Below are 16,417 nucleotides of genomic sequence, written 5' to 3'. Positions count from 1 at the left end.
TAAATTTTATAGAATAGGCTTAAATTTCCTCACGGTATATAGAATATGCCGAGCGCCTCTCCAAGTGACTAAATTTGGTCGTCCTTGAGACAGCCCATTTTGGGGTGAAACGTACATGTCGGGCAGAAACCCCTGGGTCCGACAAGACTAAAAGATAAGTCTAAAAGCAATTTAAATTATTAGTTTGAATGAAATAAGAGAAGAATATATGTAGAATGAACCAGTGAAGATTTTGATGTTTGTTGTATCGCTAAACTTGAAAATTGTTGGCGATTAACATCACTGAGGTTCTTGAAAAAATCTTAATTGTGATTTGAAAAATATTCTTTACTTATAAAAGAATGTTCCACAGTAATAATTTCTATTTAAATACTATCTGAATGTTGACTGGATATCAGGAATTTATATATGTGCTAAATTTGTTCGTAGCCATTTACGCCATGTTTTACTTGGCGTAAATCCCAACACCTCAATTAGGCGCAGAGCAGGCGTATTCTATAACGCCCATGCCCACGTCCCTTTTTCAACTATGTGACTTGGAATTTAGGTGCACCACGTTACAGAATACACTTATTGAGTTGTGCACTTAAATTAGTGCTTATAATTGCTTGTTAATGTCCAATTAACAGCGCTGATTAGCTAGTTAACCAATTAAGTTATGCACATTGATATAGAATATGCTTCGATTTGCGTGCGGAAATTAAGGTGCCATATATAGCATCCTGGGGATAGCACTGAGGTGGTTCATAAGGATATTTAGAAGCACTTTCCAGATAGTGCCTCTGAACATCCTTGTTAGTGGCGCTTACTAGATAGCAGTACCTGTAGTGTAATCCACACGGTTGCAGCTTGCCGTCTCTTCATTTCCGTCAGTTCCCTCCAGTTTTCCAAATGATTCCTGGATCTCATTTACCTCACCCTCAAAATAATCCAAACACTTGTTTGTAGTGATGAACTTACACTCTTTTTTTTTTTTTCAATTTGTATTTTTTTTAATTGAGTTTCAAAACATGACAAGTGATAAACAACTACACTCTTAACTGCATCAGAAAATCTTATCTGTGGCTGTTCAGTTAACTGTTAATATGCACTGTACCATGAGCTGCTGGGTTTTTGCATATGACCCTGCTTTATGGCCTCTTCTGATTAATCAAATATTTATAAAGATTAGATTAGGCCTCACAGTGAGCCTCTATATGTGGTCCTACATCCCCATAGGCCACCCCTGCACTATGGTATTTAATGTTAGTTATAATACACCCTTCTTTCTTTGGGCAAGTTGCTTTTACCTGTGCCCTTCTCCACTTCCAGGTCCTGACTGCACTTTTCATCTTGCTGTGCCATAGGCCAGGGATAGACTTCCTGAGTCATTGCACCATATTTCCTCTCTGTCCACATTCACATCTAACCAAAAATCTGACCTTTTTAAGGCTTCATTAGTAGCTTAAACTTCGGCTCTGCGTAATGCTAATAGATACTTCCCCCTTGACTTTGGGGCAGGGACTGACATCCTATATAATAAAACTCACCCTCAACATTCTGAGGACACTGACGTCACTGTCAGGTCCTCAGGGCACTTCCTGCCGGTTCGAAGCCTTCGTGGTGGTGAAGCCACCGAAAACACAGTGTTAGGGCCCTGCCCTCGCGTCAAACATGATGACGTCGAGGGCGGAGCAACGTCAGCAAATTAAAGGTGGCGAGCCCAGGTCAGCAACAATGGCGGAGGAACGCAGACGGGGTGAGTAGGGAGGGAGGAGGGGGGAAGTTCCGGAAGGAAACTGTGCTAGCGCCCGTTTCATTGCCGCAAGAAACGGGCATGTTTTACTAGTTTATGTATATTTTTACAGAGCTGTGCATGTCTAGTAGTGCCTCAGAAATTATAAATAGTAGTGGTAATAAATAGAATATATTTCCTTTCAGTTGTTCCTATCTTCTCAAACTTTCAGTCCATAATAATGGTAGTTTGTACATTCTCTCCTCCCCTTCCCTCCCCCCCCCCCCCCCCCCCACCCCTTCCAAAGACAGAAAGATGAAATTGTAATGGTTGACAGGCCCTAATTCTGATATTAATGAGGGGTGAAGCCATTGAAGTGTGCTGGAGATGCTGCCCTCAGGGAGAGGATGTCTTCTGACTAATGAGGGTGGCTCCCTTGAGATGACAGAGTTGGGTGCTTTTCTGTTATCTGTGAAGCCGGAGCTGCCATTTCGCCATCATGCTAAGTGGCATCAAACAGACCTTTTTCCTTCCTAGAAAGATGCTCTAGCCAGCCCTAGAATTTTGTTGTTCTGTGTTCCGGGGTTTAAAATAAACCTTTTCGAGATTTGCTCCATTTCCCATGTTGCAAGGTATTCCTTCCCTGCTGTATGCCCACCTCCTCCTTGCTTGCCTCTTTGTGAAACTTAAGTGCCTTCAAGTAGTTAACATATACAGTTACCTAGCAACTGGGCGTTTCCGTAGCAACAGATGGAGGGAGAAATTGGTAATAATAATGATAATAAAAAGACTAAAGGAGAGAGGGTGGGCAGTAGATTCAACTGATCAAATTCCTCCACTGTCGTTAAGGATTACAAAGATTAATGGGAATTGAAAAAAATAAACAAAAAACCCTAAGAAAACACTTACTTGTAATGAAAAACCCTGTGTTTGTTCATTGTGCCAACAGGACACTCATCCAGTACAGTCTTTCTCTCCTGGACCTCTACTTACCAAGCACCAAAAAGCAAAAGCAGGAGTTCCAATATTGAGGGTTGGCAAATACTGAAGTAAGATTGTGACGGTATTCCAGAGATGCCAGGTTACCCAGTTCCAGGCTGTAGACTTTTTGGCTAGTCCTGGTTTTGAACTTACATCCCAAAGAAGTGTGGGATCATTTAGTGCCTGATCCTGCCTATTGAAATCAGTGCTGCAAGTCCCATAATGCACCAGGATGGGGTGGTCAGAAATCCAGAAATGTCCCAAAATCTTCAGCCTAGAAACTGGATAATTTGGCCTCTCTGTTATTAAAATCCACCAGTCCTTGACATTGAAGCATGGGTCTGACCAAAATTGCATCTGTTTTTGGTATTTGTAGAGGGGAGTGTCATGCATCAGAATTTGACTTGCCACCCTCACAGCAGATCTCTGCAAGAATGTTGAAATTGTTTCTGAGCCCCAGCACAAGAAGTTTTAGCATAGTTAGGAACATTTTATAAATCGTTTCTGTATGTAACATACTGATTAGATACATAAACGAGCTCTTAAAAAATTAGGTCTCGCCTCAAAGTATGCACTGTGCAAGCTAGTACTTACTTGTACAGTAGGCAGGCTCAAAGGCGGAGTTTGGGCAGCATTGTTTTAAATACTGTCTGCCACCAGGTAAATTAAACCTGGATATTTCAGGGGGCAACTGAAACATTTTTGTTTAGTTTTGGCTGAAACTGAATCAAAGTGAAATTTGCCACTCATTTTTGGCTGAAATTTCCCCCTCCACCCCCCCCTCCCCCCAGGCCTACCTTACACTCACCAGTGGTGTAGTTAGGGCAGGAGCGTTCCCCAGTCACTCCTGCCCATGCAGCTCCACTGTCAGAATGACTGCTGTGACCTTTAGCAACAGTCTTGCAAGACTGCTGCTAAAGGTTTGTTGCAACCACATGGGCAGAAATGACCAAGGATTGCTCCTGCCCCAACTACACCACTAGACCACTGGTGAGTGTAAGCTAGGCTGAGGGGGGGGGGCCTTACGGGTGGGGAGGAGGCATTTAGAGGGGAAGAGGCTGCTTATTTACAGGTGAAGGAGGGAGGGATCTAGGAAGCTATGGGATGCAGAGCAAAGTTTCGTTTTCAGCCAAAAAAAAACCCACCATGATTGTCAGCAGGAACCCAAAACAAGGCTCAATATGAATTCTGGGCCAGTTTCTCTCCCGAAATGAAATTTAGTCAGCAGGCCAGTCCTTATCTGGGTACTGGCACTGAATATCCAGGTCTTTGGCGGTTCCCAGGCTGATATTTAGTGCTGATGCCTACTTAACTTTCAGCCCTGCCCAGACTCCACCCTGGCACTAACCGGAGAGAGTGCCATGAGAGTCGAAGCAGATAGCACAATTTGAACTGGGCAGGAGCCTTCAATCTAGGCACAATTTGTGCTAGTATTTTATAAAGATGTGTTCAGCGCCATTTTAGATTGTGTATGTATGATGAATATTGACAAGGAAGTGAAAACGTGCAGAAAATGAGACATATTTTACAATGCATATTTAGCTCCCACCTAAAATTGACATATCATGGCATCCGGGAAAAAATGTTTAGGTGAGGTGGGTGAGAAACGTGTAGACTAAGGTGCCATCCACGTTGAGAGGGAGGAGATATTTTAGTACCTCAAATGTCTAAGAAATGGACAGGGCAGCACTAAGGTTTAAACATGTATGTACTGCCACCACACATGTAGGTTCCAAAATAGCAGCCGAATGGCAACACAAACACATGTACAGCTTCCGTTTTGCAAACCTACACATGTTACTCCCAATCACCCCTGGTATCAGACCTTCATTGACATATCCCCTCCCTCCTGAACTATTCCTCTCTAACCAGCCCCTCTCCCCATTGGGAGGCCCACCGCTGGCATCAGGGGATCATGAGCCTCCTCAGGAGCCATTTACCCCTGCCTTCCACCCACCCCTGGTGCTTACCCAGAGGTTACCCTAGTGGTCTAGGGTGTGGATACAGGAGCGGTCCCCATCTGCTTCCCACCCCATCTGGCAAGGGCCCAGAAAATGGCACCCATGAGCTCTAGCAGTAGTCCTGTGAGACTACTGGTAGAAGTCAACCTTCCATGTAAGTGCATATCTGGTTGACTCCAAGCGATAGTCCTGCTAGAGTACTGCTAGAGCTCATGGGAGCCATTTCCTGAGCCATTGTTATATGGGAAGGGAGTCCACTCCCAGATATGCCAAGTCAAATTCATTTGGCATGTGACACACGCATTCGGCCCTGGACTTCAGCTCAACATGCCAAAGTCCCCTCCTCTCACCCATTCGTGGGGTGTGGTAGCACTCCATCCTTCCCATTCCCTACAGCACTGCCCTCCTTCCATGTTCCGGGCTGCTGCTGGCAGCAATCAGTGTCAATGAGGTAAGCACACTGCCTTCTGCAGCCCCGGAAGCTGGTCCTCTGCTGCAACTTCCTGTCTCGCCTATGCAGGGACAGGAAGTAGCAGGGGGAAAGCTTCTGGGCCACTGAATGCAGTGTGCTTGACACTGACGCTGCCGGCAGCCTGGAAAGGAGGGCAACACTTCAGGGAGTGGGGGAGAAAAAGAGTGCTACTGAATCTCATGGGATTGGGAGGGGAAGGGTGATGGGGGGATAGAGAGAAGGGGATAAAGATACTAGAATGCAGGTGGGGGGAAGAGAGTGAGCACTGTTATACCACAAGGGGGAGGGGGAGAGCCGAAAGATGCAGGGAAAGGGAGAGAAATACAGGAAGGAAGTTGGGGGGTAGAAGAGAGACAAAAGGAAATGAAATATGGCCAGGATCTCTGAAGGAAGGCGGAAGAGTAACATAGTAGATGACGGCAGAAAAAGACCTGCACGGTCCATCCAGTCTGCCCAACAAGACAACTCATGTGTGCTACTTTTTGTGTATACCCTACTTTGATTTGTACCTATGCTCTTCAGGTAGGGTTACCATATTTGCCCTAAGAAAAAAGAGGACACATACCCCGCCCCCTGACACACCTCTTCCCCGCCCCTACCCCGCCCCCTATGCAAGACTTCAATGGAAGTCTCGCGAAGCTGCCGCTTGAACTGTTAGCAGCAATTTTGAAGTGGCACAGGGAGCAAGACAGTCTGTAGGTGTACCGGGCAGGAAAGAAGGGGCTCTTTTCTTTTTTTTGTCATCTACCGTCTTCCCCCCCCCCCCCCCCCCCCCCCAACAAAAAAACTGTCAATTCCCAGCAAACACATGAACAACACTTCATGCATATCTGATCTATCATCTACACTGATTTTTTTCTATGTTTTTTTTTGTTACATTTGTACCCCGCGCTTTCCCACTCATAGCAGGTTCAGTGCGGCTTACATATTATATACAGGTACTTATTTGTACCTGGGACAATGGAGGGTTAAGTGACTTGCCCAGAGGGAGCTGCTTGTGCCTGCAGTGGGAATTGAACCCAGTTCCCCAGGACCAAAGTCCACCACACGCTATACACTAGTACTAACAAATTAAATAATCCGTGCAACACTTTGACAGCTGTATCGTATTTACGAGTAATCAAGTGTCAGCGAGCGTATTAGTACATGGGCTGGCTGGGGCCCATTTTGCAAAACCTTACAGTTTAATGGCAGCAGTTACTACTATTATATTCAAGGGTCCTGGGGAGGAGAATTCTATGCAAAAAAAAAAGAATAATAATTGTGCACCTGTTTTGTAATTTTCTTGTGTAGAATACTCCCATTATATTATAACAGGCTTCTTCTCCCTCGCCCCCCACAGCAGCAGTTTCCCTCTTCAATTCCATCTCCAATTCTTAGTTTGTATCTCTTCCCCCTTCTTAAGTTCAGTCAGTTTTCTCTACCCCTCCTTCTTAACAAATCTCCAAAATTTTCTCCTTCTCCTCTGACCTCCATCCCCTTTTTGGTCAGCTGTTCTAAAGACTTTAGCTGCAGCATTCATTTCTACCTTCTTAAATTCTCTTCCCAAACCTCTTCCTTCCCCTTGCTGAGTCCCAGCAAGGTCCATGTTCTCTCCATAGGTATGGCCTACACCCCCCTCTCTCAGGCAGAAACCCACCTACTTTAATTTTTCTACTTCAATCCGATATCAATATTAGCATACATTCATTCTCCATCCACCTTTGCCAGCTCTCTCGCCCCCCTTACACGCTTCTACGTTCCCTTCCCCCCACGTCCCCACTGCAACCACATGGGCCACAACATGGCAGCCTACCTACCAACTACCAAGTTACCTACATCCGAAAGAAAGTGTCTCCGTCCGACCAGGTCCCGGACCCAGAAGAGTCGGATAAAAACAAATTGACCTCGTGGTCCTCATCGTCGATATGGCGACGGCTGCAGGCGGCAGGCAGTAGAACTGAAGCGCTGCACTGCGCGCCTGCCTGCGTGCTTGATTCGTGCAGGGCGGAAGATGGATCAACTAATCAGCTGACTGGGGCGGGCACACGCACGGACGCAGCACGTCGGACGAGGGGAGGAGACTGAGATTCAGGAGGAGGAGTGGAGGACTCGGAGAAAACCCGGACAAAGCCAGCAAATGAAGAAATCAGCCCGGACTCCCGACAGCGCCCTCAAAAAGAGGACATGTCCGGGGAAATCCGGACAGATGGTAACCCTATCTTCAGGGCACAGACTGTATAAGTCTGCCCAGCACTATCCCCGCCTCCCAACCACCGGCTCTGGCACAGACCGTATAAGTCTGCCCAGCACTATCCCCACCTCCCACCACCGGCTCTGGCACAGACCGTATAAGTCTGCCCAGCACTATCCCCGCCTCCCACCACCGGCTCTGGCACAGACCGTATAAGTCTGCCCAGCACTATTCCTGCCTCCCAACCCCCATTCCCGCCTCCCACCACTGGCTCTGGCACAGACCGTATAAGTCTGCCCCAGACTATCCCCGCCTCCCACTACCGGCTCTGCTATCCAATCTCGGTTAAGCTCCTGAGGATCCATTCCTTCTGAACAGGATTCCTTTATGTTTATCCCATGCATGTTTGAATTCCGTTACCGTTTTCATCTCCACCACCTCCCGCGGGAGGGCATTCCAAGCATCCACCACTCTCTCCGTGAAGAAATACTTCCTGACATTTTTCTTGAGTCTGCCCCCCTTCAATCTCATTTCATGTCCTCTCATTCTACCGCCTTCGTATCTCCGGAAAAGGTTCGTTTGCGGATTAATACCTTTCAAATATTAATAATAATAATAAGAGAAAAGAGATAGTGGACCCGTGAGCAGTGGAGTCAGGGGAGGACGGTATAAGGAAGGGGGAGAGAGGGAGAGATAGCGGACATGGAGAGGGATAGAGACACAGAGGGATAATGCTGGACAGGTAGGGGGGGATAGGGACACAAAGGGATGATGACACATGAGGGGGGGTGGGGATATAGAAGGATGATACTGGATAGAGGAGGGATAGAGACACAGAGGGATGATGCTGGAAAGGTGGGGAGATGGGGAACAAAAGGGTGATACTGGATAGGGGAAGGATAGAGACACAGAGGGATGATGCTGGAAAGAGGGGGGGATGGGGACACAAAGAGACGATTACACCTGAGGGGAGATGGGGACACAGAAAAGTAATACTGGATAGGGCAAGAATACAGACATAGAGAAAGGGAATACTTAACATGGTAGAGGGATAGGAGCAGGGACACAGGATATACTAAACAGAGTGATAGTAACATAGAAGGAAGATGGATAGTGGATAGTAGACATGGAGAGAGAAGAAATGCCAAATGGACCAAGAGGTCCTGGCAAGAGCGTTAAGAGAAGGCAGAGGAAAGTAGGAACCAGAGTCTGGAACCAACATGATGAGGAAAATTAAATAATCAGACAACAAAGGTAGAAAAAAATAATTTTATTTTCTATTTATTGAATGAAAAATATGTCAGTTTTTGGAATGTGCATCTGCTAGAACTAGTTTTAGACATGGCTGGGGCCCATGAGAAAAACCTCACACATTGGCCTTCAATCTCCAGCATTGCGGTGGTAATTCTGTAGCATTGGGATAGGCCACTTCTGTCTCCACACCCTAGAGTCTAAACCACCATGGTATGCTCTGGGTAAGCTCAACAGGTGGAGTGGGAGGGATATAATCAGCTGGTCCGAGGAGGGGGAATGAGGTCCCTGATGCTGTTGAGGGGGGGAAGGTCTTCCAATTAGGGGTGCGTTAGTTTCACAGGGGGCTCTGCTGTGGGGAATGGACACACGAACATATTCTGTCAGGGTGCCAGTCTGGGCAGGAGGTAAGTGCAGCCCAAACTAACACCTTGTCAAAACTTGTTTGTAGGTCTGAGCAGATGTAAACCCTGACATCCCTTTCTGAGATGGAGAATAAATGTGTATCTGGACATGCCTTAGTCCTGCCCAAAACACACCCAGACCACAGCTCCTTTCCATTTGCTTGCACTCAGATTTGAGATATGCATATCCTGGCTTTGTAAACTTAGCCTCCCCAAGCCTCTTATACGGGGGCGCCTATGTATCCTGCCAATAAATAAATAACCTAGATCCCCGGTTAGTCCATTATGCTTAATAATGATAATTGTACAGCTGTGTGAGAGAGAGAAAGTGGGAGAGGAAGTAGAGGCAGCTTCCCTCTCTGAAGTCATGGAAATAAAAGTTTGCAATAAATGTTTCCAGGCGATACTGTTTATATAAGAGTAACTTAATCCATATATGTTGCTACTGGTCAGTTCTGCTGTCTTCAGCTGGTTAGTGCAAGGCGAAGGGAGGACAGTGTTGCCTGAATAGTCAAGAAAAACTCATTAAGACCATTGAGAGGAGAGAGATGTATGATGTTTGGGGATTGGACAAAGAGGGAGAGGGGATGTTTTTAGACTGAGGGGAGGAGGGAGGGAGTCTGCAAAGGGAGACTTCCCATGGCTTTACCCTTTGAAAAATCACTTTTCTGTGAGGAAAGTACCCCAGGTTTACAAGTTTAGATTCCCCACTGGGAAGTATGCACAATACTTAAATGGCCCAGAGAGGCTCCTGGCTGCTTAAATTGCTTGTCCGGTTAGTGCTGCTGAATATTTGCACTTGTAGGTGTTCCAGAGGCAGAATCGGCACTTCTGCAGCTAAATGCTGATATTTAGCCCTTAACCGTATAAGCTAACCACATAAATTGGGCTGCATAAAAAGCAGTCTTTATGCATTTTGTCTTGTGCGGTTAAGGACTGAATATTGCACTTAACTGCATAAGTTTTAGCTAGCAACATTTATTTATTTATTTAGATTTGCTCACACCTTTTTCAGTAGTAGCTCAAGGTGAGTTACGTTCAGGTACACTGGATATTTCTCTGTCCCAGGAGGGCTCACAATCTAAGTTTGTACCTGAGGCAATGGAGGGTTAAGTGACTTGCCCAAGATCACAAGGAGCAGCAGCAGGATTTGAACTGGCCACCTCTGGATTGCAAGACTGGTGCTCTAACCACTAGGCCACTCCTCCACTCAACTGGATATTTAATGCTGGTGCCCGGACATGGCCTGGCACTGATTATCTGGGAATTCAGCTGGTGGCGGACATAAAAATGTTGACTGCCACCGGCTGCATATGGACTGGAGGGAATTTATTTGTAACCTCCTGCTTCTGGTGGGATGCTCCTACAGCCACTCCTGTGCCCCGATGCTCAGAACTCCCACGGTAAGCCAACAGTGCTTAAAAAATACCACCAGAACAGCACAGAACATTAGCTAACCGGAACAAGATGGCGTTCAGAGAGGAAGTTGATCTCTGAGCTCCCGATCTCAGCTTAGGCTTGCGGTGGAAGGAACCTTTACCCGATAACACCATGGGAAAAAGGAAGGGGAAAGCGGTGAAACCTACCTCCTCTGGTCCTGCTAACTCCACTCCCCGTCAGCAGACGCTAGAGAATTGGGGAATTCAGAGATTGGATCCGCAGACGCCCACGACGGTCAGTCCGGACGCTGTTTTGTCGGACTACAGCATAGAAGGCGTTTCGCTAAGCCCGCCTTCATTCACTGCCCCTCCACGACCCGGAACTTTGCTTGCAGTGGGAGTGCAGCCTGAAGGGCGGACCGAAGTGCCCAGCTCTCAAGCTGCAAGAGGAGGACCTACTCCAATGCCGACCCCAGAGATGTTTTCTGCCCGGAAAGACGACGTGGGAAACCCCGTCTTTACCGGGGCTCTGAGGGAAGTGTCCGGGGAGTTTCGTGGAGTTGTTAAACCAGCAGTGAAAACCTTGGAGAACCTATGGGACGCCATACAGAGCATGAACAAGAACCTGATTCAGGTAACTGATATCTTGAAAGAAGATTTATCCTCTGTTAAAGTTACACAAGCCCTTACAGCCTCCCAAGCTCAAAAAAACGAAGAGAGAATTGACACTATTGATGGAGAATTAAAATCTCTACAAAATCTTACAAGTTTAATAATCAAGGATAAAGAGATTCTGGGTAAAAAAGTCGAGTATCTTGATAACCAGTCTAGGAAGAATAATTTGAGACTTCTCAATTTTCCTAAAGCACCGTTAATACCACCAATAGATATGCTAAAGAAATACTTTGAAGAAATTTTGAAAATTCCTAAAGAGAGCTTCCCTCCGGTAGTCAAGACTCAATATATATTTGGAAAATCAGTTATACCAGAACCACTACCTGATTTGAATGTAACAGCGTTTTTAGAAAACTCTCTAGAGACTGTTACACAAAGATTGACTTTGTTAGTATCTTTTGCTTTCGAGGTTGATAGGAATAATGTATTTCGTCTATACTTTAAACATATGCAAGCCAGCTTTTGGGGGGGAAAAATTCAGATTTACCCGGATCTTAATAGAGATACGCAAAAGAGAAGGCGAGAGTTTTTGGTTTTAAAGCCGAGGACTCTCGCCTTAGGAGGGTTATATACTTTGAAGTATCCATGCAGATGCCTGGTAATAATTAATAATGTCAGGTATGTTTTTCTTGACCCCAAAAAGCTGGCTGAATTTATTATTTCCAAGGAAAAGGGAAATGTTCAGCCCTGAATGACCCCATAGGATGCTGGTTGTACCTTCTAGTGGATGTCTAACGCTCACCCCTCTGAGTGATTGCTTTTAAACGGAGGATTATACCTCCTCTGTTTGTCTTTTTTTTTTTTTTTCCTTTTTATATTTTCCTATATCTTGTTCCCTAAATTATGGTGGTCAATATGTATAAGAAATATTTCTTGATTATTCAATTTAATGAGGAGAGATGTATCTCTTTGTTGGATATTATTTCCAAATCCTGCATTTATATTAATATGAATGTATTGTTTTTTGAAAAATTATAAATAAATAAAAAAAAAAAAAGAACATTAGCTAACCAGTGCTCGAAGGAAATGGTATGCAAATTATATGCACACTGTTAAAGTGAAAGCAAGGAGGGGGGACATGCTTGCTGCATGCGTAGAAGAGTTAGTGTGGTAAACGCAGCTCCTGTGTGCATGCGCCAGGCAAATACGAACGTGAAGCACACATTGGCGCCTGTTTTCTGCACCTTTAAATATAAGCTTTTCTCTCTCTTTCTTTTTTTTACTCTGCTTATATTTAAACGCAAGCAACAGATGCCAATGTGTGCTTTCAATTTTGGGTTTGCTCGGAATCGCACACATTTGTTTCTTACTACTGGCACTTAGGGGCTTCCTACTGTGTCCAAACTGTATAAAAACTGGCAGATTGTAGAGAAAAAATCATGAGAAATCCTCGCTTTAAATCCCCTAACGCCTGCTCCGAACTTGCATTATTTTTTTTTTTACAGCGGTAAGGCAGCTTTGTTTTGTTTGCTGTTCTCTAAGCATTAAGGGGGAATAAGACATGAGCTCATTAACATGCATTTGACCACATTAGCATGCTATTTGTGCTAATATTTTGCACGCTTGTTTTCCGTACTAGAGCGTCTGAGCATTCTGTGCTCACTAATGCGGGCACTAGTTTGGCGCTAATGGCCTCTAGCGTCCGCGTTTGGGTCTGAGCATCGGGGCACTGATGCCTTCCCTTTTCCTTACAATTCTTTTTCCCAGATCAATGGGGTTTGGGAAGGAATCCAGCTTTGAAGTGGGCTTTCTGAGGGTAGACACCTTTGAGATTTGCTATCTTAAAATATAAAGAGCCTTTTAGCCAATTTGCTTACTCAAAGAAACAAAAATCTTACAGTGGGAATTTACTGAGATCTTTACATGAAGTCCCACAGCGCTTTTCCATAAGATTTAATTTGTGAAAAGTTTCCCTAATGTGGGATAAAAGAAAGAAATGTTCTGTTTGAAAACTATACAAGAAAACTTGATTTTTCATATGCTTTTGACTCTGTCCATCGTCTGCCTTTTCATACTAACAGTGGGTGGCTTTAAACTTAGATTGTGAACCCACTATGGACAGAGAAAGTACCTGAATATTATATGTAAACCACTTTGGTTGTACCACAAAAAGGTGGCATATCAGATGCATGACCCTGACCCTTTTTGTGTTTTGTTTTGTTTTTTCCCTTCCCCAGTGACCAAGCTACAGGTCAGTAAGTCCAAGAGGAGTGTGACTGTGGTGGAGAATGGGGCGATTCCCCTGAGCTGCCAGGTGAAAGCTCAGACCAACCAGGACTCGCACTTCGCTGTGCTTTGGTATGTGCACAGGTCTTCGGATGTCGATGGCAAGCTGATCCTGAAAACCGCCCCCAATGCCGCCTTTGAGTTTGGCACCTACGCGGAGGAGGAGGGCCTGCGGGGTCGCCTGCAATTCGAGAGGCTGCCAGCGGGGCTTTTCAATCTAACTGTGCAGAAAGTTGGAGTTGGCGACAGCGGGAGCTACTACTGCCACGTGGAGGAGTGGCTGCTGAGCCCCAATAGTGCCTGGTATAAGCTGTCAGAGGAGGTGTCCGGACTGACTGAGGTTACTGTCAAGGAGCCAGGTGAGCAGAAGCCATGAGGTCAGCCTTCCCCATGTGTGAAAGATAGCCCCATGGCCCACAGGACAGCTTTTAATCCAGATAGGCTGCTGTCTGCTCATCCTAGACACAACACCTGTCCTGTAGTCACTTCCATAGACCTTTGGAAGAAAACCTAAAGGAAAAAAAGATTCACACCTATCCCTGATTTTCCTTCCTTCTGATGTAGGATCTAAATAGCATATAGGGGGCAACTAAAGGTCACCTAAATTCAGGCACTAAAATGCAGGATGCTGAGTATACATTCTATAACTGTATCTGTAGAATAGAACGCAAGTTGGCACTTGTAAAAGGCAGGTGTAAATGGTAGAGCATAATTATTGCACTTTTAGCACGTAACTTACAATATTTTATAAGTTATGCCTGTACGTGTGGGGTCTGCCCATGCTTTGCCCACATACACCCCCGCTCCCTCCAGTTGTGCCCTATGCAGGTTGTGCGCTAGGCTTGTAGAATACCACTTAGCACCCAGCCGGCACTTCTGTGTGTGGATGTTACAGTCATGCGTGTAAGTGCTGGTATTGTCTAATCTTAGCGCACAAATGGTACTTATATTTAGGCACTAGGATTATAGAATTAGGGGCATAATGCCTATGATAAAACTACTTTCTCCTGCTCCAGTTACCCGTGGCCCAGCAGCTCAGGAATTTTCAGGTTCTACCTGCTGCAAAATGCACAGATTCTTAAGTCAGCCCCTTTTATACCATCTACCACTGTCACTGGAAGTGCTTTCCACCTAGTTCAGCTTAGATAGATACCATGTGGCGTTGTGCCATTGGGTTGTGCAGAAAGGAGATGGTTCATTGTATAATTTTTGGGGAGGTTTTGGTGCAGCAGTTTCCACCTGTTCCTTTGGGTTTCCAGCTCTATCAGACCCAGAATTGGGATCTAGAGTCATGAGCCTTTATATAGATACCCAAAGATTTTTTTTCTCTAGTTTTATATCCCCTCCTAACTTACTTTAGTCCAACCCTTACAGCAACGTTTCTTGGCTGGGGGCCAGGGCTCCTTGCAGAACCCTGCATTCATGGACTCTAAATCTAACCACTAGGAGTTGCCATCTGAAATGACTGTGGTGCTCATTTTCAAAGGAAGCCAAAGAAAGAGTAGAGGATGACACGATGACTACCCAATGGGAAGTAGGAGCTTGAAAATTCTTTATTGAAGCACCAGACATGGGGCCATGTTTCGGCGAGCACAGCCACCTGCTTCAGGGGTCATAGCAAACATTACAAGCAAATAAAAACAACTATGTGTACAAACCATACTTTATAAAATACTTTAGAGGTTAAAAAGGACTAGAGATGGATTACGTTATAAAAACTATAGAAGAAGGAGAATAGAGTGGAGCTGATGACTCACATTTATAAAAGAACAAAACTAATAATTCTTCAACTGTGCCAGAAGCACTGTGTAAACTAAAAACAAATTCTGTTTGAAAAATCCCAATGACTATAGTAGCATTAGCATAGAATGGCAATGTGGTTGATAAAGGGTCCTAAATAAAGAGACTAGCAGCACATAATCCTGTTTCTGATAGCTAAACCGCTGTATGTAGTGTCTGGTGCAACAGCTAAGTGCTTCAGAACAAACGTCACAACATTGTTGGCTGTTTAAAAGAAAAACATTTGTGTCATATGTTGGTCAACACTCCTAAAAAAATAATAAAGTAATAATAATATTTAAAAAAATAAGAGAGATATAAATCTCATTGGAGGATGCTCAAAAAAAAAAACAGGAGAAGGAAATTATAAGTACTTCAGCTGGTAACAAAGACAGTAAAATACAGCCGGTTAGAAAGAGCCGTTTAAAACGCTAAGACAGTTTAAATCACGAGTGAACAGTTATTAAAAATGGTGCCAAAAAGATTTTAAAATACCCAATATATTACTTAAAAAAAGAAAGAAAAAATGGACTTAAAATTACCCCCCCCCCCCCCATTTACAAAGCTGCGCAGCACTTCCGCATCGGCAGCCGCTAGCGCGGCTTTGTAAACGGGAACCTAAACAACCTAAAATACCAGAGTAAGAATAAAAATGGATGTAAAACCACAAAATTAAGATACTAAAAAGTATTACTGTGGCATCTAAAAGAGAAAACCGTTAGGTTTTCAAGACCGTGTTTTCTGTGTACACATAGAGGGGCATAATCGAACGCGAACGCCTATCTCCATGGGCGTCTATGTCTGAAAACGGGTACGTGAAGGGGCAGGACAAACCGTATTTTTGAAAAAATGGAATTTTTTCAGCTGGGCGTTTGTGTTTTTTAGCGATAATGGAAACTGAAAACGCCCAGCTCAAAAACGTCCTAATCCAAGCCATGTGGTCGTGGGAGGGGCCACGATTCGTAGTACACTCGCCCCCCTGACATGCCAGGACACCAACTGGGCACCCTAGAGGTCAGTGCGGTGGACTTCAAAAAACGCTCCCACATGCATAGCTCCCTTACCACGGGTGCTGAGCACCCAACCCCCCTTCCCCAAAACCCACTACCCACAAATGTACAACACTACTATAGCTCTTAGGGGTGAAGGGGGCATCTACATGTGGGTACAGTGGGTTTTGGAGACCTCCCATTTACCAGCACAAGTGTTACAGGTGGGGGGGGGATGGGCCTGGGACCACCTGGCTGAAGTGCACTGCGGTACCCACTAAAAGTGCTCCAGGGACCTGCATACACGCAGGCCTCTAGGACTTTTTGCTGCTATATAACATTGGCACACCAGTTGACACCTGAAGATTAATCTCTCTGAAAACGTCCTTTATTGGTTTAAGCACGCTTACTCA

At 45.1% G+C, this 16,417-nt stretch overlaps 1 protein-coding gene across 1 annotated transcript in view; it reads left to right on the top strand.

Annotated features, from left to right (window-relative positions):
- Positions 1-16,417, top strand: part of IGSF3 (immunoglobulin superfamily member 3) — a 529,021-nt gene that overhangs the window by 497,547 nt on the left and 15,057 nt on the right. Inside the window, exon 9 of the mRNA XM_030204032.1 lies at positions 13,188-13,595. Within this exon, the coding sequence (XP_030059892.1) occupies positions 13,188-13,595 (408 nt within the window). The remainder of the gene's footprint in view (positions 1-13,187; positions 13,596-16,417) is intronic.

The sequence above is a fragment of the Microcaecilia unicolor genome, chromosome 5, assembly GCF_901765095.1.
Source record: "Microcaecilia unicolor chromosome 5, aMicUni1.1, whole genome shotgun sequence".
Classification (NCBI taxonomy): domain Eukaryota; kingdom Metazoa; phylum Chordata; class Amphibia; order Gymnophiona; family Siphonopidae; genus Microcaecilia; species Microcaecilia unicolor.
This window is presented reverse-complemented; position numbering and strand designations above follow the sequence as displayed.